At 43.7% G+C, this 16716-nt stretch overlaps 2 protein-coding genes across 8 annotated transcripts in view; one reads left to right on the forward strand and one right to left on the reverse strand.

Annotated features, from left to right (window-relative positions):
• FIRRM (FIGNL1 interacting regulator of recombination and mitosis) overlaps positions 1-4720 on the reverse strand; it is a 28945-nt gene extending 24225 nt beyond the window's left edge. The window contains exons 1-3 of one of the 6 annotated variants that reach the window (XM_090046467.1): positions 4597-4720; positions 2589-2628; positions 336-424 (exon numbers count right to left, since the gene is read on the reverse strand). In XM_090046467.1, the coding sequence (XP_089902593.1) occupies positions 336-424; positions 2589-2628; positions 4597-4701 (234 nt within the window). In that variant the 5' untranslated portion in view covers positions 4702-4720. Of the gene's footprint in view, positions 1-79; positions 425-2588; positions 2629-4007; positions 4494-4596 lie in introns of those variants that run through there. The other 5 variants (XM_090046469.1, XM_090046468.1, XM_090046472.1 and 2 more) reach the window with 5 other exon arrangements.
• Positions 4721-4774: 54 nt separating this feature from the next.
• On the forward strand, positions 4775-12013 carry METTL18 (methyltransferase 18, RPL3 N3(tau)-histidine). 2 transcript variants are annotated; one of them, XM_090046476.1, is made up of 2 exons: positions 4775-4849; positions 5931-12013. In XM_090046476.1, the coding sequence occupies exon 2, from the start codon at positions 6182-6184 to the stop codon at positions 7298-7300; it is 1119 nt and encodes a 372-aa protein (XP_089902602.1). In that variant the 5' UTR covers positions 4775-4849; positions 5931-6181; the 3' UTR covers positions 7301-12013. The 2 variants fall into 2 exon arrangements, with proteins under 2 accessions (XP_089902602.1, XP_089902601.1); XM_090046475.1 differs by having other exon boundaries at positions 4788-4955.
• Positions 12014-16716: the final 4703 nt, after the last annotated feature.

Genomic DNA, 16716 nt, shown 5'->3' on the forward strand with positions numbered 1-16716 from the left:
GATAGATTTTATAGATTAATTAAAAATTAATCAAAACATTAAAATACATTTTTCATTAATAATGCTACTGAACACATACCACAAGATAAATACCAAGAGCTCAATCTTCTCAAGAAACTAAGGGCAAAATTCTTACCACTGTAGGTCCCATAACAGAAAATTATTCACATTTTCTAGAACAAAGAAGGAAATGTGTCAAATGCATTTGATCTCAAGAAGAACATTCTATGATGCAAACTCCTACAGCTGTTAAAGGGAGACTTCAACTAGTTTCCAATCAAGTTTTTAGCACAGTATTAAATGTTAAACTTCTTACACTACAGAAGACATCATACCTTTGGTAATACTTTGGAGAAAAATGTTTGCTCTAATTCTGAAAAGTCAATATGAGGTAGAAACATGTCAGTCAGGATCCTTAACACCCCTGTAAAACAAAAATATTGACAAACTATTACAAAAGAATACCACAAAATGATCAAACACACCAAAATTGTTATCTACCCATCACAAAAAAAGCAGAAATGTTTAAAGGGAAAACTGAAATCTATACATTCATACTCAGTGGGTGCATCTACATGAGACACTAGAAGTGCAGTAGACTAAGCACATCACGGCACAAGCCATGCTAACGCACTAGAATTAGTCTATTGCACATTAGTGTCACCTAAAAGATGTGTGCTGGCACTACTATGCAGTAGTGCCAATTACAGCACATTAAGTTAGTACCTGTTATTACAGTTACTAATTTAATGTGCTGTAATTACAGCACATTAATGCACATGTAGACATGCCCAGTATGTACAAATTGCCTGCCATAAGCTTTTCATACCTCATCATTAAGGCTCCTTACCTTGTTTATCAGAGGCCTAAAAGGACCTAGTCAGTTAAAGCTGCTAAAGCCTTGAAATTAACTGGTCGACGTCAGTTTCACCAATTAAAGAGGTAAAGAAAAACAATTATATTAGAAAGTAGACAGTGAAACTGAAGAACTCTAAGCTGCATATTCTTTAATAAATCTAGATACCAGTAATAAAGACTCCAACACGTATACAAGGGCTTATGTACTTAACTTACTTACTAAGTAGTTTTATCACAGATCACTGACGGTTCTAAGGTTAAGCATGTATGTAGCTGTATACAGAACCATTGTCTAAGACAGGGGTGGGCAAAGGCCAGCCCATAAGCTGACTCCACTTCCCAACAGCCCTTGCAGTGGCAGCTCCTTCTGGCTGCTGCTGCCAGACCCAGCCCTGCTGCCCAGGCACCCCGGCCCATCTACCCTGTAGCCACGACTGGAGACGGGATCCTTGTGGACAGAGTGCACGGCTGGGATGGGGCTGTGACCAGGAGTGGGACAAGTGGGCAGGCTGTGGAGACGCAAGGATCTTGAGGCAGTGACAGCCACAATCTGCTGCCTGCACACCCCTGCAACAAGTCCAGGTTCTGCAGGTGAGCAAGGGGTGTGCAAGTAGCAGATCATGGCTCTGCCATGGCCCGGGGCCCATGTTGTCACCACCTCAAGATCCTGACTGGCCCTCGAGCAACTCCTGACATGGCTCTGGCTGGTCTTCATAGAAACCCCAGGAGTATGGGGCCAGGGCACAGCTCCAGTTCTACAGCCCCACACTGTCAGAAACCCACACTCCTGAGGTCTCCACAGAGACCAGTGAGGAGCCACACAAGGCAGAGGCTACTGGGAAATGGAGTCTGGCTACCAGCTGGATCTGCCATTTTGCTCACCCCCAGTGTAAGAGGAAACACTGAAGACTTAAACCATATCACATCACCGCACATCCATCATCCAGGTTGGCACAAGCTCAGCCTCTTCACTATGAATACCAGTAAAACTACTAAAAACATCATGGCAAGCAAGTGACTCGCCCAGGGCTAGTGTCCAGATTTCACAGACTTATAATACAGTTAAAGCCAATTTCCATTAAAAACTTCAAACCTGTTTCCTTGTGAAAATTCCAACCCCGCCATAATAGCAATGCAAAACTGCAGAGGCCTTTGAATGAGAGGAAGTTTTTCCTTCTAAAGGAGGATCTGTTAGTGGAGTACAGTGCTATCCTCAGGATAGGAGACTGAATTAATGACTTGAAACACTAACAGGCCCTAAAAATGACCTTATGATACACCAAGCTTTGCTCTCAGCTCTGTGTAACCTCTCAGTTAAAGGAAATTACACTTGACAACCTACAAGCAGAAATTATCAATGTATACAAAATACCTCATGAGTAATCGTAGCCTATTCATTTTTAAAGAAAACAATAGTATGAGATCATTGTACAAATGAGACAGCAGTTGAAGAAAATTTTTCTGTAAAACCAATAGCTAACAATCAGCAATAGTAGAATGGAAAAACAAAACCTTACACATATTCAAACACACTCATCTAGCCATTTAATTTTTGGGAAACTCATTCAGCATTGTAACTGTTGAAGGCCGTCTTAAGAAACCAAGAAAGACACATACTAAAGAACTAGTATTTCTAATGCAGAAGCTATAATACAATAACTGTAATACAAAATGCCATATAGGGATCAAGCACTACAGTTCTAAATGAAGTCATCATAACTCTTACTTACGAATATGCTCGGTCCAGTCATCAGAACTTTGATATACAGAGTAAAAGCGTTAAAGAAAGTGAACTCAAACATGTTCTGAAATACGGATCAGAAACCTGAGAAAGAATGTCTTGTGCTCACAAGCTTGTCTAACTTTATCCCAACTACACAGTTGGTTCAGTAAGAGATGTCACCCTAAGAAATCCTTGCCTCAAATACAAATTAATGTTCAATCTAATCCTAGAATTTATTATTACACCCAACCTGCAAATATTTCAAGGCATGTCCAAAATCAGTGGCATCACTCTTATAGTTAGATTAGATATGTAACCACTTAGGCACTTTGGAGTTTGGGATCTACGTAATGACTTATACATGGATGCAGACCAAGGAATTGTCCAATGTTACTTTAACTGCTAGATGAACCGTACACACATGCGTACACAGAGTAAAATTTATCTTAGAATGCTGAATGCCTGCTTCCTGCCATATTCAGACTAAAGCGGTTGCTTACTATCTGGCACCTAGATCATCAGACGGCCAGTGCACTTGTTTACTGTAAATCACATTTTCTACTTCATAAACTCAGTGCCAAAACAAGGATCTTTCTTTTGCAGTGCACTTTTCCTGTTTGGGTGCTTATTCTCGTCTCTCAAACACTATTTGGGGACAGTCATCAGAACCAGGGCTGCAGAGACACCAACCTCATAAGTACCCACATATTTCTGACTACCAACACACACACAAAAGGAGTGACTATTCATAGAGTAAGAAGGGACCAATGGATTATGTCTGATCCCCTGCCCCTGGCAGGAAAGAGGACTGAGGTCAGATGACCCCAGCCAGGTGACTACCAAGCCTCCTCTTGAAGACCTCCAAGTTAAGTGACAGCACCACCTCTCTTGAAAGCCCATTCCAGACTCTGGCCACCCTTATTGTAAAAAATGTCCTCCTAATGTCTAACCTACTCTCCACTAGTTTGCACCCATTATTCCTAGTTAATCCCTGGGCTGCTCTGGTAAACAGCACATCCCCAATTCCCTGCTGTCCTCCCCTGATCTGTATCTCAGCAGAGACTGTAATGACCTGCAGGTTCCCACAGGCTGAAGCACAAGTTGTAGTGGGGATGAGTGAGGAGGCTCCATGTGCAGAGAAAATTTCACATGGCCCAATATAATTTATCCAACTCCTGAATTCTTTCCACAGGAGGAAGGTGAGATTGACCCTCCTCATCCCCGCTTTTGATAGGCCCTGATCTCCCAGTATTCAGCTTAGTTTATTTTCCTAATGGTGTACCTGCTACACCTGGGGATTTCTTGCAGCCCCTCCCCTATGCTGTGCACAGCTTCCTATAATCAGAGACCTGGGGGGGGGGGGTTACAATGGAAAACTCATCTCATTTTATCCCAATTATACAGTTAGCCCAATAAAAGATCTCACCCTAAGAAATCCTTGCCTCTTGCTATGGCCCTGAGCACACGCAGCGCCACAGCTGCGAACGGCACAGAGCACAGGGCTCTTCTACCGAAGATCTGAGTTCTCGCAACCTGCGTGGAGTCCCCGAATTACTGCGGAGCTCTAGGCATGAAACAGACCAGCGCCCAGATGCTGCTGAATCCCAACACATCTGCACACACACTACTGGGTACTAGTCCTTGCCACGCTACAGGACATGGACACACACGCACAGACTCCGTCTATGCCTGAAGGCTGTTTGTGCTCAAAAGCTTTCAAAGAACAATTTTTCCAACTATTTAGTTGGTCTAATAAAGGACATGTCTACCCAAAGAACCTCGTTTACCCCCCACCATACTTCTGGGTACTGGTCTCTGCCAAGGTACAGGTTACCCCCCGCCACTTCTGGATACTGGACAGGCACCCACCCACCTCTCTGGGTACTGGCCTATCTCTATCTCTTCTCTTCCCTTCCCCACCCCCGTCCCCGTCCCCGTCCCCGTCCCCGTCCCCTTCAGCCCACGGCGGCGACTCCCGGCCCCGCTCCCTCCTCAGCTGAGCGGCGGCAGGATATGAGCAGACGGGGCAACGCGGCCGGCAGCTCGCGGCGGCACAGCTCGCGGCCCCAGCCGCCCAGCTCCCGCAGCAACTGCTCGCGCTCCGCCTGTGACATGGCCATGGTCTTCCCGCCGCTATCCCGGCAGCCCCCGCGGCTGCGCCAGCGCGGAGGGGGCGGGGCGGGCTGGAGGGCGGGAGCAGGGGGAGCTCGGGCCTGGTCTGCTTCAACCGCTGCCGGGCCGAGCGGCAGGAGCGGTGGATCCTGCACGGTCTGTGACCCACATGTGCGCTGCGCTTGATGAATGTGCGCATCGCGGGCCCTGCTGAATATGCGAACAATTCATATGGGCGTCGTGGGCCGTGCTTGCTTAATATGTATGTCCGTGGTGGGCCGGGTTTAATTAACGTGCGTGTGCACGGTAGGCTGGGTTTAATGTGCGTGGACATGTGTGCTTAATGTGCTTCGTGAGCGTGCGTGCACATCGTGTGCGGGGCCGCACGTGCACGCGTGTGGTGATGTGCTCAGTGCGAATGCACGTGCTGTGTGATGTGGTTAATGATGTGGCATTGGGCTTAATGCCACTCACAGGGCTGTAGTGTTTCTGATACAGAAAAAGCCACTTGAACCCTGTGAGAGTGTAAGCAAGTGTAAAATGAAGCGTGGAGCTAGGGATTTACAGCAGGAGTTCAACTGCCAGCAGCTGTGATGAGCTAGACATGGTTTGGTTTGGTTGGATCTAGGCTTTAGCAGTATTAGAAATTAACACGTTTACTCTCATTTTAAGTCTTGTTTTTTGATTCCGTGCCAGACCGATGGTGGCATTATTAAGGCAAGGACACAACCAATCAACCTCCTGGTTCCAAATGAGAGTCACAGTCACCAAGAAAACACAGATGAGACACCCTAAAATGGTAGTTGTCCAAGTCAGAGCAAATGAAATGCCATGAAATGCTACAGACAAACAGCACAAACAATATTTTAATCTACATAGATGATTTGAAATGTGAAAAATCTGATATTTTCTTGTTAGACGGCCAAATCTGAGACCTTAGTTTTTCATAGACAAGTGATTTATACTTAAATTTGTCTACATACTTCCGTGGAAGGAAAGCTGTGACTAAAGCTAAAGATTAAACAATTTAAAAGACTTGCGCTCTTGCCACACACACATTCCTTATTCTTATCTAGTTTTGTCCTCTGAAAAAGGTGGTAATATCTAGGTGAAGGGGATGTTACAAGGTGATAAGAGATGATTACAAGTTATGTTATCCTTTGGCTGCTTCTCAGCCTCTCTGACTCGGATCAGGCATAGTATCTTGTTTAACAACATGATATTCTATTTTTGACAGATCCTCTTCTTATATAGAGAGAATTCAACTGATGAAGTTACAGCGCAAATGGGATTGTGCATGTAGAAGATCTCCTAGTGATAACTAAGTGCCAGTAGCCTTCAGTTACATTAGGACAGTCCCAGAACAAGTTTTGATCAACACATTACAAGAAACATTGCATTTACACCAATGTCTTCACTGGACAAGTACATCTATTTTTTGTAACTAACTTCTAGGTGGTCTTTTTATTTTCCTTGGACTATGTAAAAATGGCATTTCAATTTAACTTTTCTATCACGGAAAATGTAGAAAACAAACTAGAGATTCTTAGTGATACAGACTTACTCCTGGGCTCTGCACAGGATGCTTTGAAAAACCAAAAAGGATCTACAGAAAGCAAGGAAGTGTCATCAGAAGAACCTGCCGCATTACAGGAATCTCTACATGCATATAAGGTAGCACCAGAAACTGCGGCTCTTGTAGCAAGCTGCTGCCCAAAGCCAACTGAAGATGAAAACCAGAATGAGACGCTACCAAAGAAACAGTCCTATAAAGTTGCCAGGGAGCATAATATTCCTGACGATGTTGACAAAGTGTTAGAAAATAAAGTTGTGGAAGCCTTGTCAGGGCTATATCATGTAAACATTTCTGTAGTGGAAATGACTCTTTCAGATGGCTCCCATGGAGAAGACATAGTGTCTAAAAGTATTTCTTCTCACTCTGATCTCCTCCCAGGTGTCTATGAGGGAGGAATGAAAATCTGGGAATGCACTTTTGACCTCATAGATTATTTGTCAACAGCTGAGATACAGTTTGTCAACAAGACAGTTTTGGATCTTGGTTGTGGGGCTGGACTGTTGGGAATAGTGGCCTTAAAGGGAAAAGCAGAAAAAGTTCATTTTCAGGACTACAATGGCACTGTAATTGATGAAATAACCTTGCCTAATGTCGTGGCTAACTGTGCTGCTGGCAGTGATGATGATAACAGAGAAGCTGGTGAACCTACTTCAAAAAGGCTCAAGAAAGCAGATTGTTCACCTGGTCTGCTCTCAAAATGCAAATTTTTTTCTGGGGAATGGTCTGAGTTCAGTCGACTCTTATCAAGTGACAGGAAACTTATTTCAAACTATGATATCATTCTCACATCAGAAACTATTTACAACCCTGATTACTATAGTGCTTTGCACGATACCCTTTCTAAGCTACTGTCTAAAAATGGCTGTGTGTATCTGGCTAGCAAAGCACATTATTTTGGGGTTGGAGGTGGAGTCCATCTCTTTGAAAAATTCATCGAAGAGAGGAATGTGTTTAGGACTAAAACGGTTAAAATTACTGATGAAGGACTGAAGCGGTTTATTATTGAAGTGGCCTTTAAGAATTCTAGTTGATACATTTGTGTACCCACTGATTTGGTTAAATACCATTTCTAGTACATGCCTTCTTTATCTTGGTTGAATTGTTTTGAAGTGGCTTATATGCTGGGATACTTTGCTTCTGGAGAATAAAATGAATAAATTTTGATTAGACAGTTGTATGTATTGAATCAAGTACTGACAAAAGGTGCCAAAATTATACACCTGAGAATCTGTCATACTTTTTCACAGAACAGATAGAGCAGAGGAAGCAGCTATACAAACTTCTCATGGCCATTTTGATTAATCTGCTACTAAATATAGTCATTCCTGGGGTGTTTTATATTAGTGGATCTGAGAGAAATGCATCCAAAATACCACTAGCATTTAATATAATATGCAAATACTGGATTGAAAAGAGGCAAAAAATGCAACAGTGGTTCCAATTAAGTATTTTAGTTGAGGTCCTGGGACCATGTCTTTGACTTAAGAGTTGGTATGTAATGCAGTGACTTTTAATGTGCAATTTTCTGTTTTACCACCAGAGGGATATGCCATTTATTACTTGCATTATATTAAAATCTAATCTTGCAAATATTTCATTTTTCTTGCTCTGTATGTATATAAATGGGTTTGCAAGATTGGAATCCTGGAGAGCTAAATCAGCAATAATCATTGGGTGACATGCTTTCTATATTGAAGTTAATGGGAGTTTTACCACCAATGTTAATAGGACCAGAATTTCATTGAGGTCAGCCCTTAATGTGAGAGAAAAAATAAATATATTGAGCTATCATAAAATCTTGGTGCAGATAAACTACCATGTCAGATAGTCTATGTATAGGAAAAACAACTTAGAATCATTTTAATTTCAAGTAAAATAATAAAGTGGGGAAATATTCTATACAAGAAATTGGTAGTGTCACCCTGACAATAAACATGATGACTTGGGGAAGCCACTGGATGTGGTATACCTTTATTTTAGCAAGACTTCTGATACGGTTTTCCACAACATTCTTACAGGCCAGACAAATTGGAAGATTGGGCCAAAAGAAATCTCACAAGTTTCAACAGGGCAAGTGCGAAGTCCTACATGTAAGACAGAACAATCCCATGTACCAGTACAGCCTGGGGGCTGACTGGCTGGACAGCAGCTCTGCAGAAAAGGACCTGGGGGTTATAGTGGACAATAAACTGTATATGAGGCAGAAATGTGCCCTTGTTACCAAGAAGACTAATGACATCTTCTACTGCATTGGTAGGAGTGCTGCCAGCAGGGCAAGGGAAGTGATTATTCCCCTCTATTCAGCACTGGTGAGGCCACACCTGGAGTACTCTTCAGTTTTGAGCCCCCCACTACAGAAAGGATGTAGACAAATTGGAGGGAGTGCAGCAGAGGACAATGAAAGTGGTAAAGGGGCTGTGGGACATGACTCATGAGAGGCTGAGGGAACTGGGCTTAGTCTAGAGAAGAGAAGACAGAGGGGATTTAATAGCAGCCTTCAAGTACTTTTAAGGAGGGGTTTGAAAAAGGATGGAGCTAGTCTGTTCTCAGTGGTGACAGATGACAGAACAAGGAGCAGAGGTCTCAAGTTGTGGCAAAGGAAGTTTAGACCAAATATTAGGCAGAATTTTCTCACTAAGAGGGTAGTAAAACACTGGCAGGGTTAACCAGAGAGGTTGTGGACTCCATCCTTGGAGTTTTTTAAGACCCAGATAGACAAAGGGATGATCTAGTTGGGGTTGGTCCTGCTTTGAGCAGGGGTTTGGACTAGATGACCTGAGGTCCCTTCCAACCCTCATTTTCTATGATTCTATGTGAGCATGAACAATTTTGGACCAGAAGGGAAGCTCTTTATTAGTGAGACTAGAGACTCAACTCATACAAAAAGGTCTCAGCTACAGTAATGCACTGTTCGTTAACAAATTATTTCAATACAGTAGTTGTATGAGGGAGGAGACATTCAAACCCATGCCTTCTCAGGTGCCAAGCAGATATTATAGGTCTAATACCTCCAACCAGATGCTTAGCTTGGGAAGGCCTTTCACATACAAAGATTTGTCTTCAACACTAAGGGGGGAGGTTTTGTATGGTTAGGTTAGACACTATTATTATAGTATACACTGTAATTGCAAATTTCTGCAGTAGCTAGATTAGAATCTGCTGCCATATTCCTTCAGTTGGTCATTCAATCTCGCATAAATTAAGTGTTGGAAAATAAAATGGATCTCTAAGTAAAGCCTGTCTACTGGAGATGCTGTTTCTGTGTCAATACTGCAGTTTCACCCCAAAGTTAAGTTAGGGGTCAATGTGCTGTGGCAGGAACTCTCCCTTGTAAGGAAAATTAGATTTTAGACAGAAATTTTTCAAACTTACTCTACCCACCATAAGTGACTCATAGGAGGGGGATGGGGGTGGGGGTATATGCTCCCCCTGAATTGGCTGCCACCCCCTCTCCTGCTGCTGCAGCCACTGCCGGCTTCTGTGGGCAGTCACCAATTGCCACCCCTCCCTTTCACTGCCAATGCCACTGCTGGCTTTTCAGGTGGTCACTACCAACGCTGCTGCCCAGAAATTGCCCTCCCCCCCCAGTCTCAGGAGGCACCAGTCTTCCATGGTACCTACCAAAAAGTTTCAGAGGCATTTCAGTTCTTTGCATTTTGTCCTAACTAATATAACATTACTATGCACTGAAATAGCAACATGTCTAGCCCTAGTGTATTTGTACTGCAGTGATGGATTAAGAAATTCCTGTCATTAAATTAAACAGCCTGGATGAAGAGATGTTGAGTAAACTTAGAATATTGAGAGAGAAAAAAATGGTATGGTTAGAGTGATAGGTATCTCCACAATGCAATAAACTTTTCCAAGCTAAGACACCGATTAATAAAGAATTTATTTGAACAATATAATTCAAACCCATGAATGTTGGGTACAGGATCTGTGATGTTGCAATTTTGACTGTGTCACTTAAGATAAGGGACAGGAAATCCTCTTGGTCTAACTTACAAAATAAAAATTTTCGGAAGAGCTTGTTATATTTTTTATAGTGATCCTGTGAATTAAGACAGTCACAAAAACGTTCCCCATAAGACCAACTAGCAAAGAAAAAGATAATAGACTGATTTGGCTATATCTGTTTTTTTTAAATAAGTTTTTATCAAATAAATAGTACTTTAGACTTCTAATATCAAAAGGTAGGCTTATGCTAAAGTTACAACAATATGGAACCAGGTACTTTTAATTTCTCCTACTTCCTTTCAAATAATATTAATTATAGAGCCTAATAGCAATTGAACAGCCTATAAATGACAACATTTAAACTACTGACCAAAATACAGGAGAAGGGGGATGGTTTACCATTATATCGGTAAAGTCTATTCTTTTTGAGGTTGGGCAGTGAGACAGAGTGGGGGAGAGGAAGAAATTGAGTGTCATTAAAAATTGCTTATAACGTTCTACAAAGAGACTGTTTTTCCAGAGTGGAAAGAGTCTGAATAATCTTCCATACTTTTCAACAAAAGGCATTTCTCAGGAAATTTAATAAAGTTTAGCCCTCAATCTTTTCCTCTCTCTTTCACATGTAGTATTTAGCAACTGTTAGCAGAGACTATTAACTAATTGCTCTATTCTCTAAAATGTTAGTTGGCATTGGTAAAGCAATGCAGCTTCTACCATTTCCTTTTGAGAGTTTCCACTATTAGAATTCGCTTATTTTTCCCCCTGATGTTCTGCATAGATTTTCATTTACTCAGATTCTTCACTTTATTCTTAGCTGTAACCTTAAAACATCCTTGGGTTTTTTATGCCTATCAAACTTTTGAAGGTCTTACAGAGATTTAACACCCCCATAGCAAAATACAAAAACAGGAAATATTGTTAGTATAATTAAGTTACCATTTCCAAATCCTAGCCTAGAGATGTGTACTTTGTCTAAAAGTGTGTACTTTGTCTAAAATCCATTTGTCTGAGATGAAACTAGCAAAAAAGTATATATATTCTTGAGCATCTATGTTTCCATGTAATTTTGCTTAGGTTTTGTTCTCCCTGATCCTATCCCTATTTGAGTCAATAGAAGTAGGATTTGGGCCTCAGGTGTCTTCTCTGGTAAGTCTGTTGACATTTGAAGATGGCCATCATTCTTCCCTTCCAGGCTAGGAACATTTCCTTCTCCCCTGCATGTCAAATCATTGCAACCCTTGAAGCCAGCTCAGGAGCAACTTTTCAAAAATCGGAAAAAAATGGCCTCTTCACTACCCACTTCTTACAGTGGACTGGGCATTACACGTGAGACATGATCATGACAAACTAATGGCAAACTAATGAAGCTTGTCTCCAAGTCTCCTTGGTATGACATCATGGTGCTAAAGAGCCATGTAGAATTTCTTGCATGTGAAAAATGAAGCTGGAAATCAGGCAACCATAGCTCTCATCTCTGCGTTTTCCCAGAATGTACTCCTCCACTCTCAAGTTTTGGAAGATTGACTTCTTTATAACAAGAAATCCGGTCTGGTGGTTTTCCAGTAAGTTGGAAGTGTAGAAAGAAACATTAAATCCTGCTGCTGTCTCTCAGGGGAGTGAATTTGGAAGATAGATTTGTTTTTTGTTAAAGGAACCAAGGTTTTCCTTATCAGACAAGCTCTCTTGGGAGTGTTTGCTAGTTACAGGAAATAAGGTCATAAAATACTCCTGTTTCTTGCACAGAGACCAGCAAGGCAGTTAGAATGTCAACTTTTACAGATGTCATGCTATTGAAAACTAGGAAAAAGTGTAAAATCTCAACTATACCTTTTCCCTTACGGAAAATGTTCTGTTTAGAAATTATTCTGACTCCTTTGCTGTTCTTGGTTACTAGATGTAATAGCATGGAAAAATATTCCTAAGTCAAAATTCTGTTAATAAAAAAGAAATCAAACTGTAATCCATATCATCAGCCATTACTGATTAAGGGTTCAGTAGGGTACGAAGCTGGCAAAGATAAAGCAAGGATGGGGAGTGGTAAGACCATCTTAGGAGGATAACTGGCATTACATTCTCTGGTCTCACTGCTGATGGTAGGTATAGTAGGTTTCTGTGATGGAAGTATCTAATGGAAAATGGACTAAAACAACCTTTTTATATATATTTTGCATTGTTTGCTCAAGAAATACCCCATGGGAAATGTATCTTTAAGAAAGCTCATATCACTGAATAAGCTTAGCAGATATAGACTGTGTCATGAAGCTTAGCAGAGATAATAATCAGGATTTATATATATTTATATTATTGACCTACCGTTTGTAGGAAACAAAAGTTTCTAAGAGGGATATATAAAAAAAGAAGGTATTGTGTTGAAAGGCAGTGGAGTATTCAATGTGGTAGTATAACAGGGAGACTAACACTTCTGTTACTTCAAGGGAAAAATTTGCAGCAGATAGAGGCCAGGCAGCAGAGCAAAGGTCAGCTGCAAAGGACCAGGCAGCCAGCGTGCATGGTAGAGAGCTACACATTAAGAAGGGGAACACCTGCAGCCGGGCACGTGAACCTTGCTCAGAGTGAACTGGCTGCAAGAAGGCAGGCAATAAGATGCCAAAGACCAGGGCCTTTCAAAGGGGGGGCCATTTGGCCCACGCATCTCATTCATTCAAAATTTAGACTTTTGACACTTCCAAACGAGGTTATACATACAGACACAGAGATACACTGACAGGATTGAAAGAAGACGACATTCATCATACAACTTTAAACTCGTGTCCCATTACTGGACCACACTGCCAGTAGTGCACTATGAATTAATTTTTTTTAATATACCGGGAGCCTTAAAAAATGGAAGTGGCCTGGGCCTCTCTTGACCTCTGAGAGAGCCTACCAAAGACTACGCACAGCTAGTGTAGGAGTAGCTGTGCTGCAATAAGACAATAGAGCAGAGCTTAGATGGGTAACTTAGCCAGGTAACTGTAAACTCCCTTGTAAACTAGATGGCTGGGCATGATGAGCAATCCCTATAGCAAGGGAGAGAGTCACATAACCTGCAGAGGCAGGGTTTAGGGATTATAAAAGCCTAGGACTTGCGCTAGGGGCCAGTCTCGTTCTGCAGGTGGTCAACAAAAGAGTTTTGTTCTGAAAGGCCTCTATAGGAGTGATTGATTAGGGCAACTTGCTCTAAGGACTTCAAGCTATCTGGGGAAGGAGCTTTGCACTCAAGAAACCATACCTCAGCGCCTATATGCCATGAAGACCACCAGCAAGGAATGAAAGGCTTAGAGAGATAGGCTTACAGTTTGTGTGGCAGCTTACAGTTTGTGTGGATTGGGTTTGGGATAAGTAAGGGGAGGCTGGACGTCCCAGTGCTGCCAGAGCGGCACACAACTGTTTTGAGGAACCCTGCCAGGGGCTGGGGCCCAAAACACAGGAGAGGTTCCTGCCAAGGAGAGCAAGGCTAGAGGAGAGAGAAACTAGAGCCCACAGCTCAAGTGCAGTGAAAATAAGCAGGGCCTCCAGGGAGCCCACAGCTCACGTGGGGCAGAACCATAGCCTGAGAGGCAAAAACTAGGCCAGGGGCCCACAGCTAGGGACCTACTGAATTAATGGCAGAATCGGGCTGCACAGTGGTGGTTTTAAACATGGCACCATTTTTGCCTCGTGGCCAGTCAACAACAGGGACACTTGGGAGGTGGGTGGGGAGGGAGTACACAGGGAAAAGTTGATGCCACACAGTCCACTTCTTTCAGTATTTCAGTAGGTCCATACCCATAGTCTGGGAGGGACAGAGACTGATGGAGGTGCAGAAGCCTGAGCACAAGGAGGGCAGAGACTGGGAAAAGGCAAGGAGGCCTAAATGGATTGGAGCAGAAATTAAAGTCTGAGCACCCTCTGAGTGAGTGGTAATACCTGTGAGGCATGGGTACAGTTGTAGGGTAGGTTAGAGGCTGTGAGCAGCCTATAAAGTATCTGATGTCCTGGAGGCATGTACAGACCAGAAGAGCCCATCTAGCATAAGGACAGATTTGGATCAGTGGGATACGAAAAGGATCTGCTGGCCAGAAGACAGGCCAAGGCTCACTTGAAGACCCTTGGGCAGCCTCCCTTTCCAAATCTATTAAGAATACCAAGGCATGGCAGGTGAGGACAAAGGGAAGGTAGCTTAGAGGCAGGGCTAGACAGAAGCCATTTGGCTACCAGGGGGGCATCACATCCACCTCTGGGGCTTGGTCCTGTCACAAGTAGCAAGGAAGAACAGTAAAAAGAAAGTATTGCATTTAATGAATTAAGGATGGCCTCAATGCTAGAACATCAGGAAGATGCATTAAATCATGGGGTTTTAACTTTTTTGGGTCATTGTAACCCTGGCAGCTGGTCAAGAAGGCAGGAGTACCCTGCAGCCACACTAGCAGGGGAGGTGGGGTCCTCTGGTTGAAAACCCCTGCACTACACAATTCAGATGCAGCCCAAGTTAAGATATGTATGCTCCAAATATTAGGCCTGTGCGAGTTGGCAGCGAGCCGATCCGGCTGCTTTGGATGGCCATGATCCAATCCAGAGCTCTGGACCGGGTTTCCGTCTTAATCTGGCCAAAGCAGCTCTGAAGCTTCGGCCGGATTAAGCTTGGAGATCCAGTTATAGGGTATAATGGGGAATCAATGAAATATCTATAACTTTGTTGTTTCTTGCCAAGTGTCAAGAATATCAGTGCAGAGGTTTGGGGGGAACCGTACCCCAAATTCTTGAAAGCCAAACTCATGTCATCACTGTGTGTCACACCACAGGGGGGTCAAAACTGCAGGGCTGGTAGCTCTGAGGCCACAAAGTCTGCCAAGTTTCAAGGAGATTAGTGCAGGGGTTTGGGGGGAACTGCCCCTCAAGCTGCGGACAAGCAAAACCCATGCCATAGGTAACACTGTATGTGCTAAGGCGCAGCGGGGTGACAGCTCCAGGGATGGTGGCCCCTGCTGTGATGCCTGCCAGCTGTGGAGGAGGTCAGTGCAGGGAGGTTTTGGGGCCCTGCACTCCTAGCTGCTGACAGGCAAAACTGGTGCCAAGACTGTCTCTGTCCTGAGGCAGTTGATTGTCTGTATTGATTCTTTCCTCTCCTTAGCCTGGTTTTGTAGGTGCTAATTGATGCTCCTGGAGTCATTATATAGTAGCTAGGTCCTGTGTATTGAGCTGGTCCCCGAGTCCCTGGTCCCTGAGTGAATCATGATTGATTGGTAACTGGTAACAGCAGCTTCCCCTCCCCACCCCAAGATAGACAGAGTCGGTCCCACAGCACCCATGGCACAAATTTTGCTTGTCCACAGCTTGAGGGGCAGTTCCCCCCAAGCCCCTACACTGATCTTCTTGACACTTGGCAGGCTTTGTCACCTCAGTAAAAGCTACCACCCCTGCAGTTTTCACCCCGTGTTGTAACACAGACATGACAGGAGTTTTGCTTTTAAGAATTTGGGGTGCTGTTGTCCCCAAACGCCTGCACCAATCTTCTTGAAACTGGGCAGGTTCATTCTCTCTGCAGAGTCTACCACTCCTGAAAATTTCATCCAAATCGGATAAAAAAAAGCACAACTATAGATATTTGATTGTTTCCCCATTATACCCTATGGCTGGATCTCCAAGGTGGCTCTGAACTGTTTCAGGAAGCCGAACGAGGCAGCACTTCAACCTGGATGTGCTGCTTCAGACCCCGAAGCATCCAAAGCTTCTCCAGATCTGAAGCTCTGTCTGAAGCCTCGAACAGCCCTACCAGATATGTATGCTCATTTGATAATACCATATTTACATGATTTTAACATGAGAGAAAGGGGCCTTCATCTTAGAATCAAGTATAAGAGTGGGGAGGTGCAGCAGCTGCCATGAGTCAGGCTCCAACCCATACCCAGGGTCTGAACCATAGCCACAGCTGCTGCCTGCCCCCTGCCCCCAACCCCATCTCTGCCCTCCAGTCTCTCCTTCCCATCTCCACTCCATGCAGTCTCTGCTCCTCTACCTGCCCCTATTTCCCCCTTCCTGCCTCCCTTATCCTTCTATGCAGCAGCAGGCTCCATCCAGGCTGCAGCCTGAAGCACTGAGCAGCCTTGTAGCAGTGGTGCACAGCCCACATAGCTGCTACAGGGGCTGGGTTGTGCCTCACACTAGAACGGTGTTGATGCCTTCCAGCAGGAGTAAGGGACAAGAGGAAAGTAGAGACTTATGGGGAGGGAGGAGAGGAGGAAAGGAAAGTCCAAACCTGCAGAGTTGGGGGGAAATGGGACAAACTGCTTCACCTCCCAATACCAGCTGCTTCCCGCCACACACACTGCCTGCCCCCCTGCATTATAACATATTTTCCATGTATAGAATCTCATTATTGGGCGTTCATCTCAAATTCAGGGTCTTAGATTCAAGTGAATACAGTACCTGTTTAGTCCGGACAGTCTTACACTGAAGCAGGGTCAAGCTATTCAACATGTATGGAGAGCACACACATGGAAACAAAACA

The sequence above is a fragment of the Crocodylus siamensis genome, chromosome 5 (genome assembly GCF_052110815.1).
Source record: "Crocodylus siamensis isolate JL-2025a chromosome 5, ASM5211081v1, whole genome shotgun sequence".
Lineage (NCBI taxonomy): Eukaryota > Metazoa > Chordata > Crocodylia > Crocodylidae > Crocodylus > Crocodylus siamensis.